General features: G+C 41.8%; 1 protein-coding gene across 2 annotated transcripts in view; it reads right to left on the reverse strand.

Moving 5' to 3' along the window:
* The window catches only part of Tek (TEK receptor tyrosine kinase), a 103,836-nt gene that overhangs the window by 63,708 nt on the left and 20,304 nt on the right, over positions 1–19,824 (reverse strand). For both annotated transcript variants that reach the window (XM_057784399.1, XM_057784398.1), the window contains exon 2: positions 4,851–5,162. In XM_057784399.1, coding sequence (XP_057640382.1) covers positions 4,851–5,162 — 312 coding nt within the window. The remainder of the gene's footprint in view (positions 1–4,850; positions 5,163–19,824) is intronic.

The following is a 19,824-nucleotide window of genomic DNA, read 5'->3' on the forward strand; positions in this document are numbered from 1 at the left end:
TCTCAATGAGAAGAATGAATTGGGGACATTTGATTTCAACTTCTTTCCTGTTTTTTGTTTTGCTCTGTTTTTAATATTCGTAACATGTTTATGTTAATTCGATACAGAGGGTTTGTCCTCTCAGCATTATTATCATGATTAGGCAGTTTGATGTTCTACTGTCAAGTTAGTTCTCAGGTGAAAAAAAAGTAAAAAAGGAAAGACTTCCATCTCTTCTCTTGGTTCCTTCTGGAACAGATCTTCAGACCTAAGACTGCTACAAACTTTGATCTGTAACCCACTACCCCAAAATGAAATCTCCACTGAGGTTTGAGCAAACTGCTCTTGATAGTTTTAGATTTCATTGATTAAAAAAAAGAAGTTTATTGTTGGGGTGTGTAAGCCAATTTAAGCCGTGTTTGGCACATCTCAAACGAACTTTCTACTTCTTCCCCAGGTGTATGATTCAGCAGCAAGGGGGAATAGATTGCTGCATGTGAGTTCTCATGATGGTGTGTTCTGGTATGCATGAATATGTGTGGGCTAATGTGGAGACCAGAAGACAACTTCTGGAACTGTTCCTTAGGAGTTCCATGTGCTCTCTTTATTGAGACATGGTCTTTGGTTCACCTGAAGCTTTACCACTAGGCTAAGCTAGCTGGCTAGCCATTCTCGGGGTTCCTCCTGGCTCTGCGTCCCCAGCTCTGGGATTGCAAGCTTGTACTTCCCACAAGAGTTCTGGGAATCCAATCCAGGTCCCTGTAGTTACAGGAAAGCAGTGCACCATTTTTCTGATTGCACCATCACCCTAGCCCTCCCAAGATGGTTTACTATGGAGCTCATAGTAGCGGAAGCATAAAGACATAGCTTTGAAAGTCTTCATGATAGCACAATCCATATTACTCTCTGTAGAACGTCCTTCCTCCACTGAATGACCAACCGGAAAGGCAAACCCAGGTTCTTACTGTCTGAATCCTAGAGAAAATGTGTCACCTCTTTGGGTGCTTTGTGTATGCCTCCACAATGAGTATACACTCTAAAATTCTGAGGAGAACTAATCCCCCTAGAGCTGGGCATGGTAGTTCTCGCTTCTAATCTCAGCATTTAGGAGGCTGAAGCAGGAAGATTACCAAGAGTTTGGACTTCAGAGGAGGACATTGACTCAAAACAAACAAGCAAAACAACCCCCCTAAAAAATAACCCACTAAATTACTACTCTGGTGTCCTATGATAGTGATTGGACCTTTTCTGTGAACCAGATAGGGTTATTAACCTATAAGTGCCTCATTTGATTTTCAGAAATCTAATAAAAAAATCTTTATTAATTTTCAAATAAGGAAAACCCATGATTTCAATTAAGACTAACTTGTCCTGAGCCAGGGCTCCCATGCTCAGTCCACCGCTGCCTTCAACTCTCATGCCTCCCTCCTTTGCTGTGGTTCCTGCCTGGGGCCTTAAGTAGAGACCTTGTACTTCCAAAGCCAGTGCTCAGAGCTGAAGAAAGAACTCTTAATACTGAGGCTGCTATACAAAAGGCTGTGTAGAGCCATGAACGCAGTCTCTGCAATTGGGATCATAAAAATCCCATTCCTATTGTTCATGGGTACCTTATGTTGAATTGTGTTACTTTATACAAGCGTTTGAGAGCACAGCTGTGTAAATCAGTGTGCTTCTGGGATGGAGCTTCAATGTGTGAGTGTGTGTGTGTACGTATACATAATCTTACTCAAAGCTGAACATAACTGTGTAGTATGGGTGTGATACCCATTTCACAGATAGTGACAAATGAGACAAACGGAAGTCAGCTAGCTTTTTCGAGCTGAAGAGCCGGTGAATGGTAGAGAAAGAATTCAGATTTGAGGGTAAAAGTATAAAACTTTTATAAAAAGTACCCCATCTTACTGTGGCTTACCGTCTACCTGCCTTGCCTCATTTAAAATACCTTTTTCTTCTGTGACCCAGGCTCTTCGTCTGGGTAGCTCATTAGTGATAGTTTTTAAGTCCAAACACTCTGTTTAGTATTCTCTACATATTATCATTTATATTCATTAAGGGTGACCTCGAGACAACCCCACGAGGGAATGTTGACCCTCCATACTCTAAACAAATGGGGCACAAATCTCAGATCATCTTCTCTTGGAATGTGGAGACTCAGCAAAACGACACACCGCTTTACACAAATCAAACGCAACTGACATGTGAAAAATAACAGAGCTGACCATCGGCCATGATAGCTTTGGCACACCTCATATCCCTTTGTTTCAACCTCTGTTCCCTCAGTGGAGAGCTGCATTCCTGGGAATGTCTGCCCTGTGCCTTTCCCACTTACCCCGATGTCATTTAAAGGTGAACAGTATAGTTTTTCTAGGAAAGTCCTTTGTTTGTGAGGAACACAGATATTTATCACTTTTGACCTCAAATTGAGCTTGCTGCCTCCAAATATTTTACTTACTGCAAATTCAAAGAAATGATTTCAGGTGGACGTCAGAGAGGGGCTGATTCTAAACTCTCACTACCAGGGTACAGTCAGTGGTAGAGTAGGCACTTGTCTCTGGACCCATTGATACAAACGCAAAATCTCAGGGCTTGCTCAGCAAAATTCTGAGTCAAAGTCTCCAAGGAAAAAGAGCCACAGGTGGCTTGTAAATACCTTTAAGGATCTAAAAATCCCGGTGAGAGCCAGCAAAGTGGCACAGCAGGTGAAGGTACTTGTTGTCAATCTGGCCACCTGAGTTTGATCCCTGAATGCCAGATGAATATGGAAAGAGACCAGCAACTTCACAAACTTGCCCTCTGACCTTTACACCCTTGCTGTGGTCACACACACACACACACACGAAAAATAATCCAAACTAAAAGAAAAATAGTAGAAATAAAAACACAAAAGTCCTGCAGATTCTTACCTCAAAATGTGCAGAGGGACTCAGCTTACCTAGAGCAGCTTTAGCATCTAAAATGAAATCCCTGAGAGCTGTGGAAATGTGGCTCAGGAGTTGAGAAAGTGTTCACACTGTCATCCTTTCATGAAATGGCAACTCTTGAGCCCTAGGCTTAGGCAGCAAAAACTTTAAAAGGAAGTCTTTATTTGTCATGTCAGCCGTTCAGAGAAGGCGGCTGAGGGGTGAGGGGCCAGATCACTCCTTTGAGATCAAGGCAAGGTTACCACATTATGAAATCTGTACTTTCTTCATAGAACACAGCACCAAATTCATCAGACAAATCAAAGCTATCAGACCTGCCTGCCTGTCCAGGTCCAGGGGCCTCCGAGCACATCACTCAAGAATGTTGCACACCATCTATTCCAAATGCCATTTCACTAAACTTCAATTTTGGCACAACCATATTCACCCCATGGAGAAAGATACAGAAGCAGAGGTTTTTTTTTTGTTTTGTTTTGTTTTTTTGTTTGTTTGTTTGTTTAGAGGAGGTTCTCAAAATTCTCCTTCTGTGTTCTAATATTTTCTAAATGGAGCCCAAGTCCTCAACCACTAAAAGTAAAGCATGTTCTCCTTCTCAAAATGGTAGCTTACAAAGAGGGTCACAGTTCCCCATTCTTTAAAATCTTTCTCTTTGCCATGTATGTTTGTAGCAACCCTCGCTCTAACCCTAAGCTCAGTTGTTTGACTTTTCTGGGGCAATAAAATGAGGCATAACTAATAACATGCAGGTCCTGGCTTAAAGTTCAAAAAGTCTCAAGTTTGCATTTGTTCTTTTCTTCCTCTTCCATCCCCATGAGAACATACCTAGGTTAGCCTGCTGCAGACAATAGATGTATTGAACTGAGCCAAGTTCAGCCCAGGTCAGTCCAATATAGCCAGAGCCAACAAACACTACATATTTTTCAAGTCTAGTTTTTCAAGCTACAAATGTATACAGCTGTATACCTATCTGTGGTTATGTTACATAATATCATTGTTCAAAAAATAAAAATAGAAGAAACCAACTTAATTTGGTTACAGATACATAGTTCCCAGTGATTTTGTCTGCTCTTAATTAATTTGTTAACTTCTAAGATTTTTTTAGATTACTTATGTACATGAGTGTTTGCAGGTTTGTCTATGTGTCTGGTGCCTGGTTCCCTTGGAGGTCAGAAAAGCACATCAGATTCCCTGGAACTGTATTATGAATGGTTGTGAGACGGGATGTGGATGTTAGCAACTGAAGCCAGGTACTCTGAGAGAGCAACAAGGGCTCTTAGCCTACGAGCTACCTCCCCAGCCATGAGACTTACTTTATTTGGAGTATGAGTGTGTGCGTGTGTCTATGGGTATGTGCACATGTGAGCAGGTGTCCTCAAAGGCCAGAAGAGTGAGTGGATCCATTTTCTAGAGCTCGAGTTTCAGGTACTATGAGCCTCCTGACATGGGTCTTGGGAACCACACCCAGCTCCTCTACCAGAAAAGTGAGTGCTCTAGAGTCCTGAGCCATCTCTCCAGCTACCGTTTTGTAATTTTCTAGAGCATATTTATTTTTTAAAACATTTACTTGCTTTTAGGAGCAATGATCAACAGACCAAACAAGATATCAAATAAAGAAAATATGTAGGCAATCATTGTGGCAGGGATATTTTCATATTATTTGCAAGCAACATAATTACATAATATCATGAGACAATTAGAATGTACAACATATTTCATTTCAAATTATGAAGTAGACATGATGTATAGCATTGGCCTGACTGGTCCCAGTCTAGGGAGGGCAGTTGCCTGGATTATACCTTTCATCTCTAATGTGTGGGTAGAAGAGCTAAGCAATGCTGAGGAACACAGTGTCTTCACTTTTTACACTCAGTGCAACCTCAAAGAGAGCAGCTGGTAAAATACGCGTGTCCCCCGTGGACACAACCTGTTCATCACTGAGAGGCATGTTACCTTGTTGACGCATCTTCATGGTTCGTATCCTTATTGCCTGTCCTCGAACGCGACCTTCACAGAAATAAGCACCGTTAATCTTGCTAGCCTTTTCTCTCTTCCAAACCACTTTTTTTGCCCATTCTCTGGTCACATCTTGAGTAACTTCCAGTGGATCTTGGTGCTGGTTCATTAAGGCTTCAAAGTCCCTTCCTATAGTGATGGGCTCATGGGGGTGCCATCCCGAGGCAATGCAGGTGAGGGATGTTTCGGCATCAGACACAAGAGGTAGGGAATTGATCAAGATCAGGTCCATGGCTCCTTCTGCTATTCCTAAAACGAGAGAACGTGACGCATGATGATGACATTAACATGGCTTCGCAGGTCAAGCTCCTCTTGCCTAAGGCTTCATTTAAAAATAGGCATATAAACAGCCATTTTAAAATGCTCTGATATTAATATGTGGCCATATTCCACTGGACAAAATCAAAACTCTTTACCAAGAAATCAAGTTTCTTCACCTTCTAGGACTTATTATCTCCAGTTCCCCACTGCATATCCTAACTACAATATACTTGAACTATTATCCCTCCCAACACTATTTGTGTGTGTACCTGTATATATGTATGTATGCATGTATATGCTACCATACCTCTCTAATATAATGCCTGAGACATAGTTAGACATTCATTAAATGTTTGCTCAATTGAGATAAGTAATTAAAATCATATAATATTATCATAACTAGCCTTTAATTAATAAATTTATACCATTATACTGCCCAATAAGCATATTAAATGTATATATCATTTTAAAAATGAAAATGAAGCTAGGAGAATAACTCAGCAGTGGAGTGCTCACCTGGCATATGTGAGGCCCCGGGTTCAAACCCAAGCATGGTGGGGAGGGGTGCTGGTGTAGATAGACAGACTGACAGGTATAGAAGAAAATGAAATCTTATTTTGTTTGCTTTCATTGTTTTCCTTTACCCATCCATATGTCGTACATCTACCTCCCTCTCTTCCAGTCCCTCCTCCAGCTTCTCTCTTCCTTCAATACTTGAATTACAAGGGGACAAAACCAAATGTCATCACTTTGACAGAATGTCACAGAAAGGTGGCTAAGGATCTGAGGCTGACTGGAGTTTATTTACCAGCACTTACTGAGCACTTAGCTCGGTCTTGCTAGTACACTTTGTTTTCCATGCCAGCTGCCAGTGTTTGCTATATGCCATGGTGTTGTAAGGATGGTCTTACTGAGAGCTACATCCTTATCTCATTCATTGGGAAGAAGAACGCCAAGGTCAAGTCAATGTAAGTAGGACTTATAGTTGGTTACATTTTATCCATGAGAATGAGAGGGTTATAGTTTTCCAAGCTTGATCTCAAAGTATCCCTCTTGCTTCCAATCTCAATGGTAAGATCTCAGGAAAATGTGAAGTTGGCGATAATACCTTAGCTTCATTTTGTCGCCACGCTATAATGCTCTGACCAAAAGCAACTTAGAAAGTTTATTTAGTTCCTACTTCCAGGTCAAGGTTGATCATCATAAGGGAAGTCAGAGCATAAACTTAAGCAAGAACTCTAAGCAGAGCCTGTAGAGGAATGCTGCTTGCTAGCTTGCTCCCTCACTCAGCCCCTGCTTGTGCTTAGCCTTCCTATATAGCCAGGACCACTCGCCTCAGGAGTGGTGCCCACAGTACTGGACCCCCTTACATCAATTAATAAGCAAGACAGCCCTCCACAGACAGAGCCACGGGTCAAGCCGACCCACGCAGTTCCTCTATTGAAATTTCTCTTTTCAGGTAGCTCTGGGCTATATCAAGTTGACAGCCGAGGCCAACATAGACAGATCATAAAATTGTTGCAGATAGGATGAGCCAGAAAAACCTCAAAGGGAAATGACAGCCTCCAAAAATAGCTCATACCTCCCATTCCATACACAAACCCAGCCAAGCCCCTGACTGAACATCACCGCACCTCCTGATGTCCTCATTCCAGGCGCGTTCCACAAAAGGCCTTCCTCAGGAAGGAAGCACACGTATTCCTCCAACTGAAGTTCCATCCAGCCTGTTTTCTAGGCCCAGGCAACTGACTTTGCCAAAACCATGAGGTCTGGTCCCATCTCAACGTTAGCAGTGGGCTATGGCTCATTTTACAACTTTAGGAAATACAGGACAACCCAGTTGGTTTGAAAAGACTAACGAGTCAGGAATCAGGTTTCTTTATGATCCAGCCCCTTTTAGCTACTTCTTACTTTCAATGATGAAAAATGGAACTATATGCTTGAGAGTCTGAACTTGGTCACATTTGCCACCTTTTTCATTATATCAATTATATCAGCCCCCCTCCATCAGTGAGCTCTGCTTTCAGTTCTAACAGGAACCATTTACAACAGAGACAGACCATTTATGACAGAAACAGGATTGCACATATGGGCTCTAGGTAACAAAATACCTACTAGATTCTTAGAATATATATTTAAAACCATCTCTTTAGTTTTCTTAAAATAGAGTCTATATCTGTATGTATCTCAATAACTTTTAGAAGGTGATACATTGTAGATGGAGTTGCGGGTTGCATTCCTGCCGCCCAGCTCCCGGCCGTCTGTCTAGCTTATGCCCCGAAATAACAACACACAAATTGTATTCATATAAACACTGCTTGGCCCATTTCTATTAATGTGTGTAGCACCATGAGGTGCGCTTACCAGGAAGATTCTAGCCTACGTCCATCCTGGGTCGGAGCTTCATCGCATCTTCCCCAGAGAGGAGAGGAAATGGCGTCTGTCTGAGGCGTCTTACCTCACTTCCTCCTCCTCCCAGCATTCTGTTCTGTTTACTCCACCCACCTATGTTCTAACCTATCAGGGCCAAGCAGTTTCTTTATTAATTAACCAATGACCTTCCTCCATCAATACATGAGACTAAGCTCAGAGGTGACCCAGCAGGGGAGTACTGGGTGATCATGAAGAAATACTGGCAGGAAGTCTTTCACCCTCTACTTAGGTGTGCCAAGTTAAAATGTCAATGTAATTGTAAATGTAAGTGCCAAAAACATACATGCCATTGCCCTTCCATTGGAAAAAAAGTGGGTCAAGAGCCACAGTGGGCCCTTCTGCAGGAGGCCAACACCACAGCTGCTGCTGCCATGTCTTTAGGAATCCTTGGGAAACTACAGCAACATTTGGGTGTACAGGTGTATGTGCGTGTAAACATGTAAATGCATACGGATGTCAGGAATGTAGATTAACCTCAGGTGTTGCTCTTGGGAGCCATCCCCCCTTGTTGTTTGAAACAAGGTCTCTGACTGGTACTTGGGGGTATTGATTAGGTTAGGCTCACGGCCAGCAAGACCCAGGGTCTCTGCCTTCCCAGGTCTGGGATTACAAAAATGGATCGGTACACGTGACTTTCACACAGGCTCTGGGGGTTGAACCGGATTGCATGGCAAGCACTTTGCCAATGGAACTACCTTCCCAACTCCTTTTCTTCGTAGTTGTTTTTAATGAGGTTAGGGTTGAACTCAGGACCTTGAGCGTGCTAGACAAGCGCTCTACCACTGAGCTATGTCTCCGGTCCTTAATACTTGTTTTCACACTTAGATTTTCCTCCAGCTGACATTGCTGTGGATAGTAGTATATTAACAACAATGAAAATACTTTTCTTTAGAAGTCATCCCAGGATGACTTTAGACCTAAATCGACACCTGTTTACAGAAATTAAATTGAATTCAAAACTAGAGAAAGAATTATGCTTTAAAATGTGATTTCAAGGAATCATTATTTTTCACTTTCTTAAATGTATTCATGAAGTTTCTAAGAATAAATGGGAAAAAAAATCAACAAAATGGATTTAACCCCTCTCTCCTCATCCCACCCACACATTCAGTCTTTCTGAGCTGCTCAAGTTTGGACTGTTTTCACATTTAGACCCTACATTTGATTTTATTTGACAAGAAAAAATGATTTCTAATTAAATGTATTCAAAGGTCATCAATTTTTAACTCATTTTTCCATGGATGAATAAAAGCTTTGGTCATGAACGTCCATGAGAACTCGCCCACTATCAGACAGCAATAGTATGCTCCAAATGGCATACTCCAGAGCCAAGTGCCACATAGCTCCAATGATCTACTGCTGATAAACCTGGGTCCTTGGCCTTGAAGGACTAGTAAGTTGAGAGGAAAACAGGGTTAAACTATCCCCTCGCTTTTTTAACAGAAAGGGATATCTTAAAGTCATGTGCATTTGTAATGAATATCAGTTCTTTCTTGGCCCAAAGCACTTCAAATCCAGGTGAAGAGCAGTGAAGCCCAAAAGGCCTTAGCCAAAAGCAGTTCTGGAATTTAGACCCTTGCGATGAGCCAAGGAAGCAAAGATAATGCAAAAGCTAAGCAGAATAGTTGGTAATTGTGGGAATTGGAGTACAGTTATTAGAGGAAAATTATCCTTTAAAAACTGTTATTTTATGTCCATTAACTAAACACTGTTTATTTATTCATTGTTTATTTATTTTATGGTGAGCCCTGGAGATCTCAAATCTCCCATGGCTTACAACAAAGAAGAAAGACAGATATAGAAAATTAATCACACTGAAGAAAATAACGTTAGTACCGTGATGGGGATTGCACAACTCTATGGAGTTGCTTAATAGTCAACTTAACAAGATTTGACTGGCACAGGAATGGAAAGTTTGTAAATATTTGGCATAAAAGAGCACTGGGGTCAGTGAGGTGGCTTGGTGGCCTGTGTTTGATTCCTGGGGTTCGTGTAAATGTGGAAAGAGAGAACTAACTCCATAAACTTGTCTTCTGACTTTGATGCGTGTACTGTGGAACACATACATGCACACACACGTGCACAAAGACACACACACAGACACGGATGTAGACACACACACGAACAATAAAAATAAACACATTTCTAAAATAAAACAAAAGAAGTTTGGAGTTACTGAGGCTATGAAAGTCGTGAAAAGACAGAAGAATTTTCCCAGAAGGGTAACTACTGGTCAGGTTTCTAAAAATAAATGACTAAATACTTAGTAGGATTACCTTCTGGTATCTTCTTAAATTCTTAAATTTGTCCTAAAGTTGGCATTAAAATCTACTTGTTGCATCGTAAAACTTATGTTAAATTACCTTCAGGAGTTTCTGCCTTCTCATCTCCAGAGAAGGAATCCAGTTTCCTGACTCTGTTTGCAACCCTGTTTGCAACAGGGTCACCCCTTTTCCTTTTGTTCCCCATGATCCTTTCATGTACACAGCAAGTGTTTGAGCAATGGCTTCATGCTCGAGGTTCCTTCTAAGAGGTAAGGCAGCTAACAAGATGATACCAAAATGCACAAGACTGGAAACAATGAAGGAAGTTACTATTTTATTTAATAGCGAGGCATTGAGAATCTGGCAAGAGCATCCTGGATATGAGTAGGTTATGTTCCTCCCACAAACTCTTTTCATGCAGGTGTTATGCCAAGCCAGTTTCTTCCTGGGGCATTCCCACTTCCCTTCCCTGCTTTCCAGCCAAATGAGGTCCTTGTCTATCTGATGGAGGGAAAGACATTTTTTTCCCCATCTTCAAATGCCGGAAATTTCCAGAGAGAATAAATAATACAGGTTAGTTATAATTAGGCCCAGACAACTGGTGGCAACCCTTTTATTTCCAATGATGAAGCTGAGCATCCAGCCAGTTAGATTTTGTTAGACATTTGGCATATGTGTGCATTGACATGAAACTCTACCCTGGGGGGGGGGAGGGGGTCAGAAATGGAAGAAGTGCAGTACTACCAAGTTGAGGACTTTCAAAAACTGAAGCTTGTCTGATAGAAGCCACACATTTTACAACAAAAAAAGGAGATCAATAATCATCGTCATATAAAAGGTAATGCCAGTCCTGAAGTTCTCACTTTTCTCTGGAACCCTTTCTCTTACTCCAGGGTAATAATATAAGTGACCTAATGGATACTGGATGTGGGGATTTAGAGCATTTATGACTCTGGGTGGCATCAAGAGAAACTAGAACAATGGAGAAAAGACATTGAAGAGAGGCAAAAAAAAAAAAAAAAAAAAAAAAAAAAGTAGGCAAAGAGACTAGCCATACCCAGGGTTGAGAACTCTCCTACCCAACTCTACTGGAAGAGGCTTTATGGCTTGAGTATGAACTGCACGCCACAGCCTCTTGTGCTCACTGTTTAGACCTCCGCTTGCCATGCTATTTGGGGAGGTATTAAGAGAAGACAGAGTCTTGCTGGAGGCAGCCAGTCACTGGGCGCTTGCTTCAGAAGGAGACCTAGTCTCCTCCTCGCTTCCGCTTCCTGTGGCTAACATGTGAGTAACCTCTGCCCCCGACTCCCACCGTGTGATGTGCCGCTTCACGGCAAGCACGGAGTCAACAATGATGTGAATCAGAGACTAAGACCTCGAAAGTCACGAGCCAGTTGAAACCCTTCCTCCTTTAAGTCGTTTTCTTACGGATTTGGTCACAATGATAGGACTGACTAACACAGAGGTGAATTCTCTAACTGAAACCTTGTTTATTCATTACCGGGAAATGTGTCTGGTACGGCATGACCCTGACCTTGAACTCAAGTCACGTTTTTTTTTTTGTTTTTTTTTTTTTTTTTTTTTTTTTTTTTGGTTTTTCGAGATAGGGTTTCTCTAAGTCACATTTTCTTTCTGGCCTCTTCCGCTACCTAAGTAGACTTCCAAATTCCCTATTCTTCTATGCTGCCCCAAAAGGTATATGTCCTCATCCACAAAAGGACACCTCTGTTCTCCTTGACAGCAATAAACAAGACTCTTATCAATGCCCTGTTCTTTAGCTCCTAATAAAGAGAGCAGTTTGATGGGTTGTCCTGAACACACTCAGAGTGTCTAGGAATCGCCCACTGAAAACCAAGGAAATATGGTTACCATGAAAGCAATCCAGAATCATGACACCTTCTGAGATTGACAAAAGGAAAATCTAGACCACCCAGAGTTTACTATTACGCCATTCAGGAAAGAAAGCTATTTGTATTATAAACTGAGCACAAAACACTGTTATGGCCTTTACAAACACTGTGTATTTGAGGTTTCAAAATGTTGAATGAAAGGCATCTGTAGTCCATTTTGTAGGTTAAAAATTTAAAATCCCAAGCCAGGCATGGCAGTGCATAGCCTATAATCTTAGATTTAAGAAGAGAAGGATCAGGAGTTTGCAGCCAGCCTAGGCTGCATAGAAAGGATTCTGTCTCAAAAAGAAAAAAACTCACTATAAAAAAGCTCAATATATCCAAGATCCTTTGGTATAAATATGATATTTAAACTCATATCTCACTGATAATATATCTACTATGACTTACCATGTTCCATTGCAAATACCATGAAGAAATCTACTTTTCCCATCATTCTACCACTAACAATTAATAGAATGCTTGAGACCTAATCAATATAGACCCCACATTCATAAATGAACAAGACTAGATGCTAGGGGAGATAGCTCGGTCAGCCTAGGGTTTAATGCTCAATCCTGGCACACTGGTATTCACTTGAAATCCCAGAACTGGAAAGGCAGAGACAGGTGGTTCCTTGGGTCTCAATGGCCAGCCAGTCGCGTCTAATTGGTGAGCCCCAGACCAACAAGAGACCCTGTTTCCAAAATAACAAGATGCATAATGACTGAGAAATGGCACCCAAGGTTTATTTTTCTTGGCCTCCACATGCATACCCACAAACATGCATGAGCACCTACTCTCTCGTATGTACACAAACACACACATATATACACAAAAATGAGATTGTAATACATATAGTCAATAAGCATGTAAGTATTGTGTTTGGTGCTACATTCTGTGGTGAAGAGAAGAATAAAATATAGTCTCTGCCTTCAACAGACTCACAGTCTGTTTATTCAAAGGCATAATCAAATCCTGAAGGGAAACACTGACAGATTGGACTATGGAAAATGCCAATAACATCTACACAGCTAAAGAGTGCTGTATGGACAAAGTTTTTCACTTGGTGAAAACATCACAACACATAACACTTAAGGATAGCGTCTATAACGTATTAAAAATTATAGAAATCAACAAAGCAATGGCTACCTGTGGCTGATCAATTGCGAGGCACATGGACCAGGAGTGGGGCAGAAACCACGTGGGTGCTCGCTTATGACTTGCACATGTGCACTTACGACTTGCACATGCGCACTTACTACTCCGTTGCCTTTATTGTTTTAAGTTTAAAAAAAAAGTATTTAAATAGAAAAGAACACACAACAAACCGAATTAATGAAGGGTTCCAATTGGTCAGCGACTTGTCTATCCCCTTCCTTAAAGAGTGAAGAGATGAAAAAAAAAAGGACTCTGCTTGGCTCGCCTTCACCTCCCCAGTGCCCAAGCCCTGTGTCCTCAGACTACCGATGTGTCTAATATAATTGGGTTGAGCTGGAAGAACTTCAGCAGCAACCGAAGGTAATTCACCTTAACCCCTGGGAGTTGTTTTGTGATTTGCTAGTTGCCTCAAACAGGCAGCCACTCAGGGGACGGAGAAAAGGCCCCATACCTAACCTTTGTCACATCGTCCTCACTTTAAAATGGGAGCTAATTTCCAAAAGAATTGATTCTTGCATTAAGGGATATTTGCAAGAGCATGGCAAAAGGTTATATTATACGTACGGCTGCACGAAACCACAGTCTCCGTTGACCCCCGCAGATAAAGATAATTGTTTCGATACGAGGTCTGGGAGCTAAGGTGGCTCAGAAAAGAGAACTGCCAACGCTTTGTGTCCTGCTGTGCACCAGTGCTCCCATAAACTTCAAACACTCATGCACAGGAAGCAGGCCCAGGCCGACAGAGAGCTAAGGAGGATGGTGTGTTTCTTTCTGAAGCCCTTTGATTCTTGCCCTCTTCTTGTAGGGTTGACCTTAATAGGAAGCCAACTCTCTGCACACCGAAAAGCCATTTGACACACTCCTGGGCAGGACAGGATGAAGGCTACTGAGGAATGCACCTGAGACATTGTCATAGCTATCTGCACGGGGCTAAACCAAAACCCGGTGTGTCTCGGGGCCTCATAGCCTTCCCTGACATTTCTTTTTGATTTTTTTAAAAAAATTACATTCCTTTCTTTGTGATGTTGTGTGTGTATGTACAGGCACACACACATGCACTCATATGCATGCATACCTGCACGCTATGGCATATGAACATTTTAAAGTTGGCTCTGTCCTTCCACGTGTGATCAAACTCAGGTTGATCAAACTCATGTTGTCAGACTTTGATGGCAAGTGTCTTTTTCTGCTGAGTCCTTGGGGCAAGAATTACAAATTTTGTTGTTTTAAAATCAAGGAACAAAAGTATTTAGCATTTTCCTAAGAAAAAGGTGCATGCTACCAGGCACTTTCATGTAGATCTCCTGGGTCCTCATAATATTCTTATTACAAAGACATGCTTGACTAGCATTTTAATACTAAAGCAAGGGGGTGGAGGATGGATGTCAGTTTGATTTTTAAATCCCACAAAACTGTTGGCAGCTGTCTCTTATTAACTAGTCAGACTCTTTTTTAAAAAAGTCTTTATTTTATTTTTTTAAAAAGAAAACAAACTACCTTTTTTCATTTTACATTCCAATCCCAGTTCCCACTCCCTCTCCTCCTCCCGTTCCCTCTACCTTCCCCTTCACCCACCCCCAGCCACTCTTCAGAGAGGGTGAGGCACATTGCTTTGAGGAAGGTCCAAGGCCCTCCCTACTATATCCAGGCTGAGCAACTTATCCCACCAATGAGAATAGGTTTCCAAAAAGCCAGTACAAGCAGGAGGGATAAATCCTGGTGCCAATGCCAGTGGCCCCGCAGTCTGCCCCAGCCATACAATGGTCACCCACATTCAGAGGTTCTAGTTTGGTCCTATGCTGGTTCCTTCCCTCTCCAGCTGGAATTGGTGAGCTCCTATTAGCTCAGGTAAACTGTTTCAGTGGGTGCACCCATCATGGTCTTGACCTCTTTGCTCATATTCTCACTCCCACTCTTCAACAGGACTTAGGGAGCTCAGTCCAGTGCTCCACTGCTGGTCTCTGCCTCTGTTTCCATCAGTAGCTGGGTGAAGGTTCTATGGTGACATTTAAGATATTCTTTAGTCTGACTACAGGGCAAGGCCAGTTCTAGCACCCTCTCCTCTATTGTTTAGGGTCTTAGCTGGGGTCATCCTTGTGGATTCCTGGGAATTTCTCTAGTGTCATGTTTTTTGCTAGCTCCATAATGGCTCTCTCAATCAAAATATCTCTTTCCTTGCTCTCATCTCTGTCCTCTCCCTTCTCGACTATCCCATCCCTCAAGTTCTCCTCCCATTTCCCTTTCTCTCCTCTTCTTCCCCTTCCACCCTCCCTTTCTCCCATCCCCATGCTCCCAGTTTTGTCAGGTGATCTTGTCTATTTCTCTTTTCCAAGTAGATGTGTCTCTATATATATTTTTCTTTGATTTCACCTTGTTACTTAGCTTCTCTTGGGTCATGGACTATAATGTGGAATATTTACACAATGGAGTACTACTCAACAGTAAAAGACAATGACATCTTGAAATTTGCATGCAAATGGATAAAATAGGAAAAAAAAATCTGAGTGAGGTAACCAAGACCCAGAAAGATGAACATGGTATGTACTCACTCATAAGTAGATACTAGCTGTAAAGCAAAAGACAGTGAGCAAAAGATAGTCCATGACCCTAGAGAAGCTAAGTAACAAGGTGAACCCTAGTCATAGATTTTTTTTAAAGATGGAGAGAAAATGGACCAGCAAGTCTCTTGAGGGAAAGCCATCTAAAAAATGAAAATCAGAGAGCTTCATTATGCATTCCAATCAGGCTATTTCCACTTTAAGCCAAATGTATTATGCCAATTTATCAATGTGTGAGATAGGCTCTCACCATGTCGCCTGGGCTGGTCCTGGATTCCCGTGCCTAAGCCTCCTCCCACCTCAGTATCCTGGGAGGCTGGGACTATGGGCATGTACACCTAACTAGTATACCATGCACTTGCCCTTCTCCAGCTATTTTCCATCCTTCTCCACCCAGTTCTAGATCCACGGAGGATATCTGCGACTTTCCAGATCTCGGCTACCCGATGATAGCGCCAGCAAGAGAGAAAGATGCAGAAGAAGCTTACCAGGGTAGTTGTTCTCCCGCAGCCCGCTTGTCCCTGAGCCTCTCTTGCCACTGCTCTCTCTAACTGCTACCCTGTGCCTGTGGGTCTATCCTGACAATAAGCAATACCTATGAACAAACAAACCATACTTTCTGTGGATTGGTAGTGGAGTGGAGGGTGCTGGGAGGCCTGGGCACCTCCCTAGAGTTCCCGTTTCTTTACAGAAAACAGTTTGCAGATCATTGCTATAGAGTATCTGCTAGTTCTATTTTTCAATTATACATACTATTAAAATGATTTTAATAATGCAATAGCTGTACATTATTAAGTACCTATCTCAGATAACTAAGTGTATTGTAATTCTTGCTAGCACTACATTATTTGGATAGTGTATCTTCATACCACAGACAAGGAAACGGGCTCAGTCAATGGAAGGACTAGAGGTGGCTCCATGAGACCGCCAGTGTGACACATCCTGGAATCCCTAGCGCTTCCTCTTCTGACAGTCTCTCCTTACACACTGTGTGACACCGCTCGTTTGCCTGAGTTCTTTACCTACTCTAGTAGGAGTACATGTGACTCTATGCTCCATGCAAAAGACCATGGATCATCAATAGCTGGTTTCCCTTGGACCTTTTAAGACTCAGCAAGTGGCATTGCCCTCACCCCAGAGAAAAGTGCCTGCTAAATCCTAGTATGCATCAGAGATGTAGAATGGCCAGGCTGAACCCAACCTCTTCTCTCTCTTCTCTTCTTCTCTTCTCTTCTCTTCTCTTCTCTTCTCTTCTCTTTCTTCTCCTCTCCTCTCCCCCCCTTTCTCTCTCTCTCTCTCTCTCTCTCTCTCTCTCTCTCTCTCTCTCTTCTTTTTCCTTTTTTTTATTGGTTTTTCAAGACAGAGTTTCTCTGTGAAACAGTCCTGACTGCCTTGAACTCACTCTGTAGACCAGGCTGGTCTCGAACTCACAGAGATCCGCCTGCCTCTACTTCCCAAGTGCTGGGATTAAAGGTGTGCGCCACCACTGCCCGGCTCTTTTCTTCTCTTAACCTCCCCTCCTTCCTTATTTATTCATTTATTTATGTGTGCAGATATGTGCCTGGGTGTATACATGTGCACCATGTGCATACAGGTGCCCATAGAGGCCAGAAGAGGGCATCAAATGCCTGGAACTGGAGTTATAGACAGTTGTGAGCCACCATGTGGGTGTTGGGAATTAAACTTGGGTTCTCTGCAATTTGAACAAGTGTTCTTAACCACTGAGCTGTCTCTCCAGCCCTTCATCCTCATTTGTTAAAGCCCACTTTTCTAATTTCAGGTGGTTGAAGATTATGTGCCATTGTCAATAGCTTCCACCCTAACTTCAGAGCCCAGAGCCTCCGTGTCCTTTATCTTCCCTAGGCCACTTCTTCTCATCCTCCATTCTCCCTCACGGGAACTACTGTAAAGTTCCAGTACTGGTGATCAAACTTCCTGCCACCTTCTTTTCCAGCTACTGCTGTTCCTGCTACCAGAAGGGTTCTTCCCTGTGTACATTTATCCATTGAAGTCTAGTTTCTTCGGAGTTACAGCTTAAATACCAGGCTTCAAAAGGATTTATGTTCTATTACTTTGCACAACTCAAAATCTAGAGGTTGCTAGAAAGCTGACCAGCAAGGAGGCACAGACAAAAATGAATGAGGGGGGTGTTTAAAGTAAACTAGACCAGACCCAGAGACCAAGCTCAGTGTCAGAGGAACAGTGAGAATGTAAGCACTCCAGGAACGCACAAGGAATGCTTACAGAGGGCAACTGACTTCCAAAGAGAGGGCTATAAATTCAACCTTATCTAGAAAATTCTAACAGTAGCTATGTCTGCATGGCAGTATTGTACACAAAGAATAAAAAGATAAATACAGTCAAAATTGAATTCTTGTGAAGAAAGGGAGTAGTGTTCTGCATACTAAGCCATGTGTGCTTCTGAACCATTAACAAGTTATTTAATTTAGCCTCTAGACTTCAGACTGGTCAGCTATAAGAGGAGGTCAAGATATCTATCTCTAACCATTACCCTAAGGATGGATAAATGAACTCATATGTACAAAAAGACATCTTTTGTAGATTTTATAGCTGCAATATATTTAAGTGTGTGCAAGGTTCGGTTGGGATAGCAGGGTCATGAAGGGATAGGAAATGTTGGTAAACAGACATGGAGTTAGATAGGAGACAGAAGTCTAATATTCTACTGCATAGTAGGATGACTGTGTATAGTGATAATGCCTTGAATGTTTTTAAAAGCTAGAAAGGGGAATTTTGGATGTTTAACATAGCTGGACATGCTAGTGCATACTGCAACCCCAGCACTTAAGATGCGGAAGTGGGAGGAGCAGTAATTTGAGGTTATCCTTTGCTATGTAGGGAGTTAGATGCCAGCCTGGGCTACACTGGAAAGAAAGAAAGATAAAGAAAGAAAGAAAGAAAGAAAGAAAGAAAGAAAGAAAGAAAGAAAGAAAGAAAGACACAGAGAGAGAAAGGGAGGGAGAGAGGGAAGGAGGGAGGAAAGGAGGGAGGGAGGGAAGGAGGGAGGGAGGGAAGGAGGGAGGGAAGGAGGGAGGGAAGGAGAGAGGGAGGGAAAGGAGAACAAAGAAAGAAACATAAAGAAGAGAATGAATGAAAGGTGGGAGTGAGGACAAGGAAATGGAGAGGGTAAGAATCTTCATCACAAAATGATAAATGTTTAGGATAAATTTACCCTGAATTGACTAGTATACCATGTATTCATGAGTTAAAATATCACATGGTATCCCATAAATGTATACAATACATATTCGCTGATTAAAAAAGAGTATGTACCAGGCATAGGAACATACACCTGTAATTCTAGTACCCAAGAGACTGAGGCACGTCTAAAACTAGCCTGCGCTACACAGAAAAATACTACAAGACCCTGTCGCCAAAATAAGAAGAAGACTATGTGACACACAGTAAAGCACATAGTGATTATAATAATGATTATTGTGAAAGAGGTGACAGTGATTTATGATTCTGGATATACTGATTTATGATTTCCTAATTTTGTGATGCCAATGCAAAGAAAGTGGGTTTTGCTTCCCCCCAAAACTGTGACAACCAGACCCTCCTAAGTGACACCCTGCCTTCAGAGCCCATCACAAGGAGAAGTAAATGTTTGTAGATACGATTTGTTTAATCTTATGTCCAGGGAACAGAGTTCTAGAAAATGAGCTAATAAATAGCTCCCAACTCAATCACACTAAACTGAAACAAAAAAAAGAAAAGAAAACTTATTCCCTTTATTCCCAGCTCATCCCTTATTTCATAAAGCAACAGCCTAGTGAAGAAATATCAACCCTGGTTTCCATGTTCTTCTGGAAACTTGGCAACTGTGCCCAGTGCTGGCATGTGGAGCTGTGTCACAGAATATTACACCTACTATATTCATTTTTTAATGCATCTTCTTCTAGCAGTAGATCCTGAAAATAGTTTTTCTTAGCAAGATATAATCTAATTGTACCCTAAAGATGACACATATTTATATGTAACAAGGGTGATTACAACCCTTGTACTCTAAGAACTGAAATCTAGAATTGTTTGATTCAGAATTGTAGTATGACTCACTACCCAGAGTGCTGAGAGACTCAAATTAGGATAAATTGATTTTAGTGCTTAAATTGTGTGATGTTGAATATGTTCTAAGAAAGCCAAAGTTTTGCTTTATTTTGTATGATTGAAATTCAAACTTGGCTACTGGGGTATGTGTGACTGATTTCAAAACTGTAACATTTAAGAATGAGCAACACCAAAATGTCAGCAAAGAAGGAAGTTACCTTACATTGCTCCTTAGGTTCCTAAGCAAGTCTCACAGAATGGATATCTGTCTACTTCA

Source organism: Chionomys nivalis, chromosome 11, assembly GCF_950005125.1.
Source record: "Chionomys nivalis chromosome 11, mChiNiv1.1, whole genome shotgun sequence".
Taxonomy (NCBI): Eukaryota; Metazoa; Chordata; class Mammalia; order Rodentia; family Cricetidae; genus Chionomys; species Chionomys nivalis.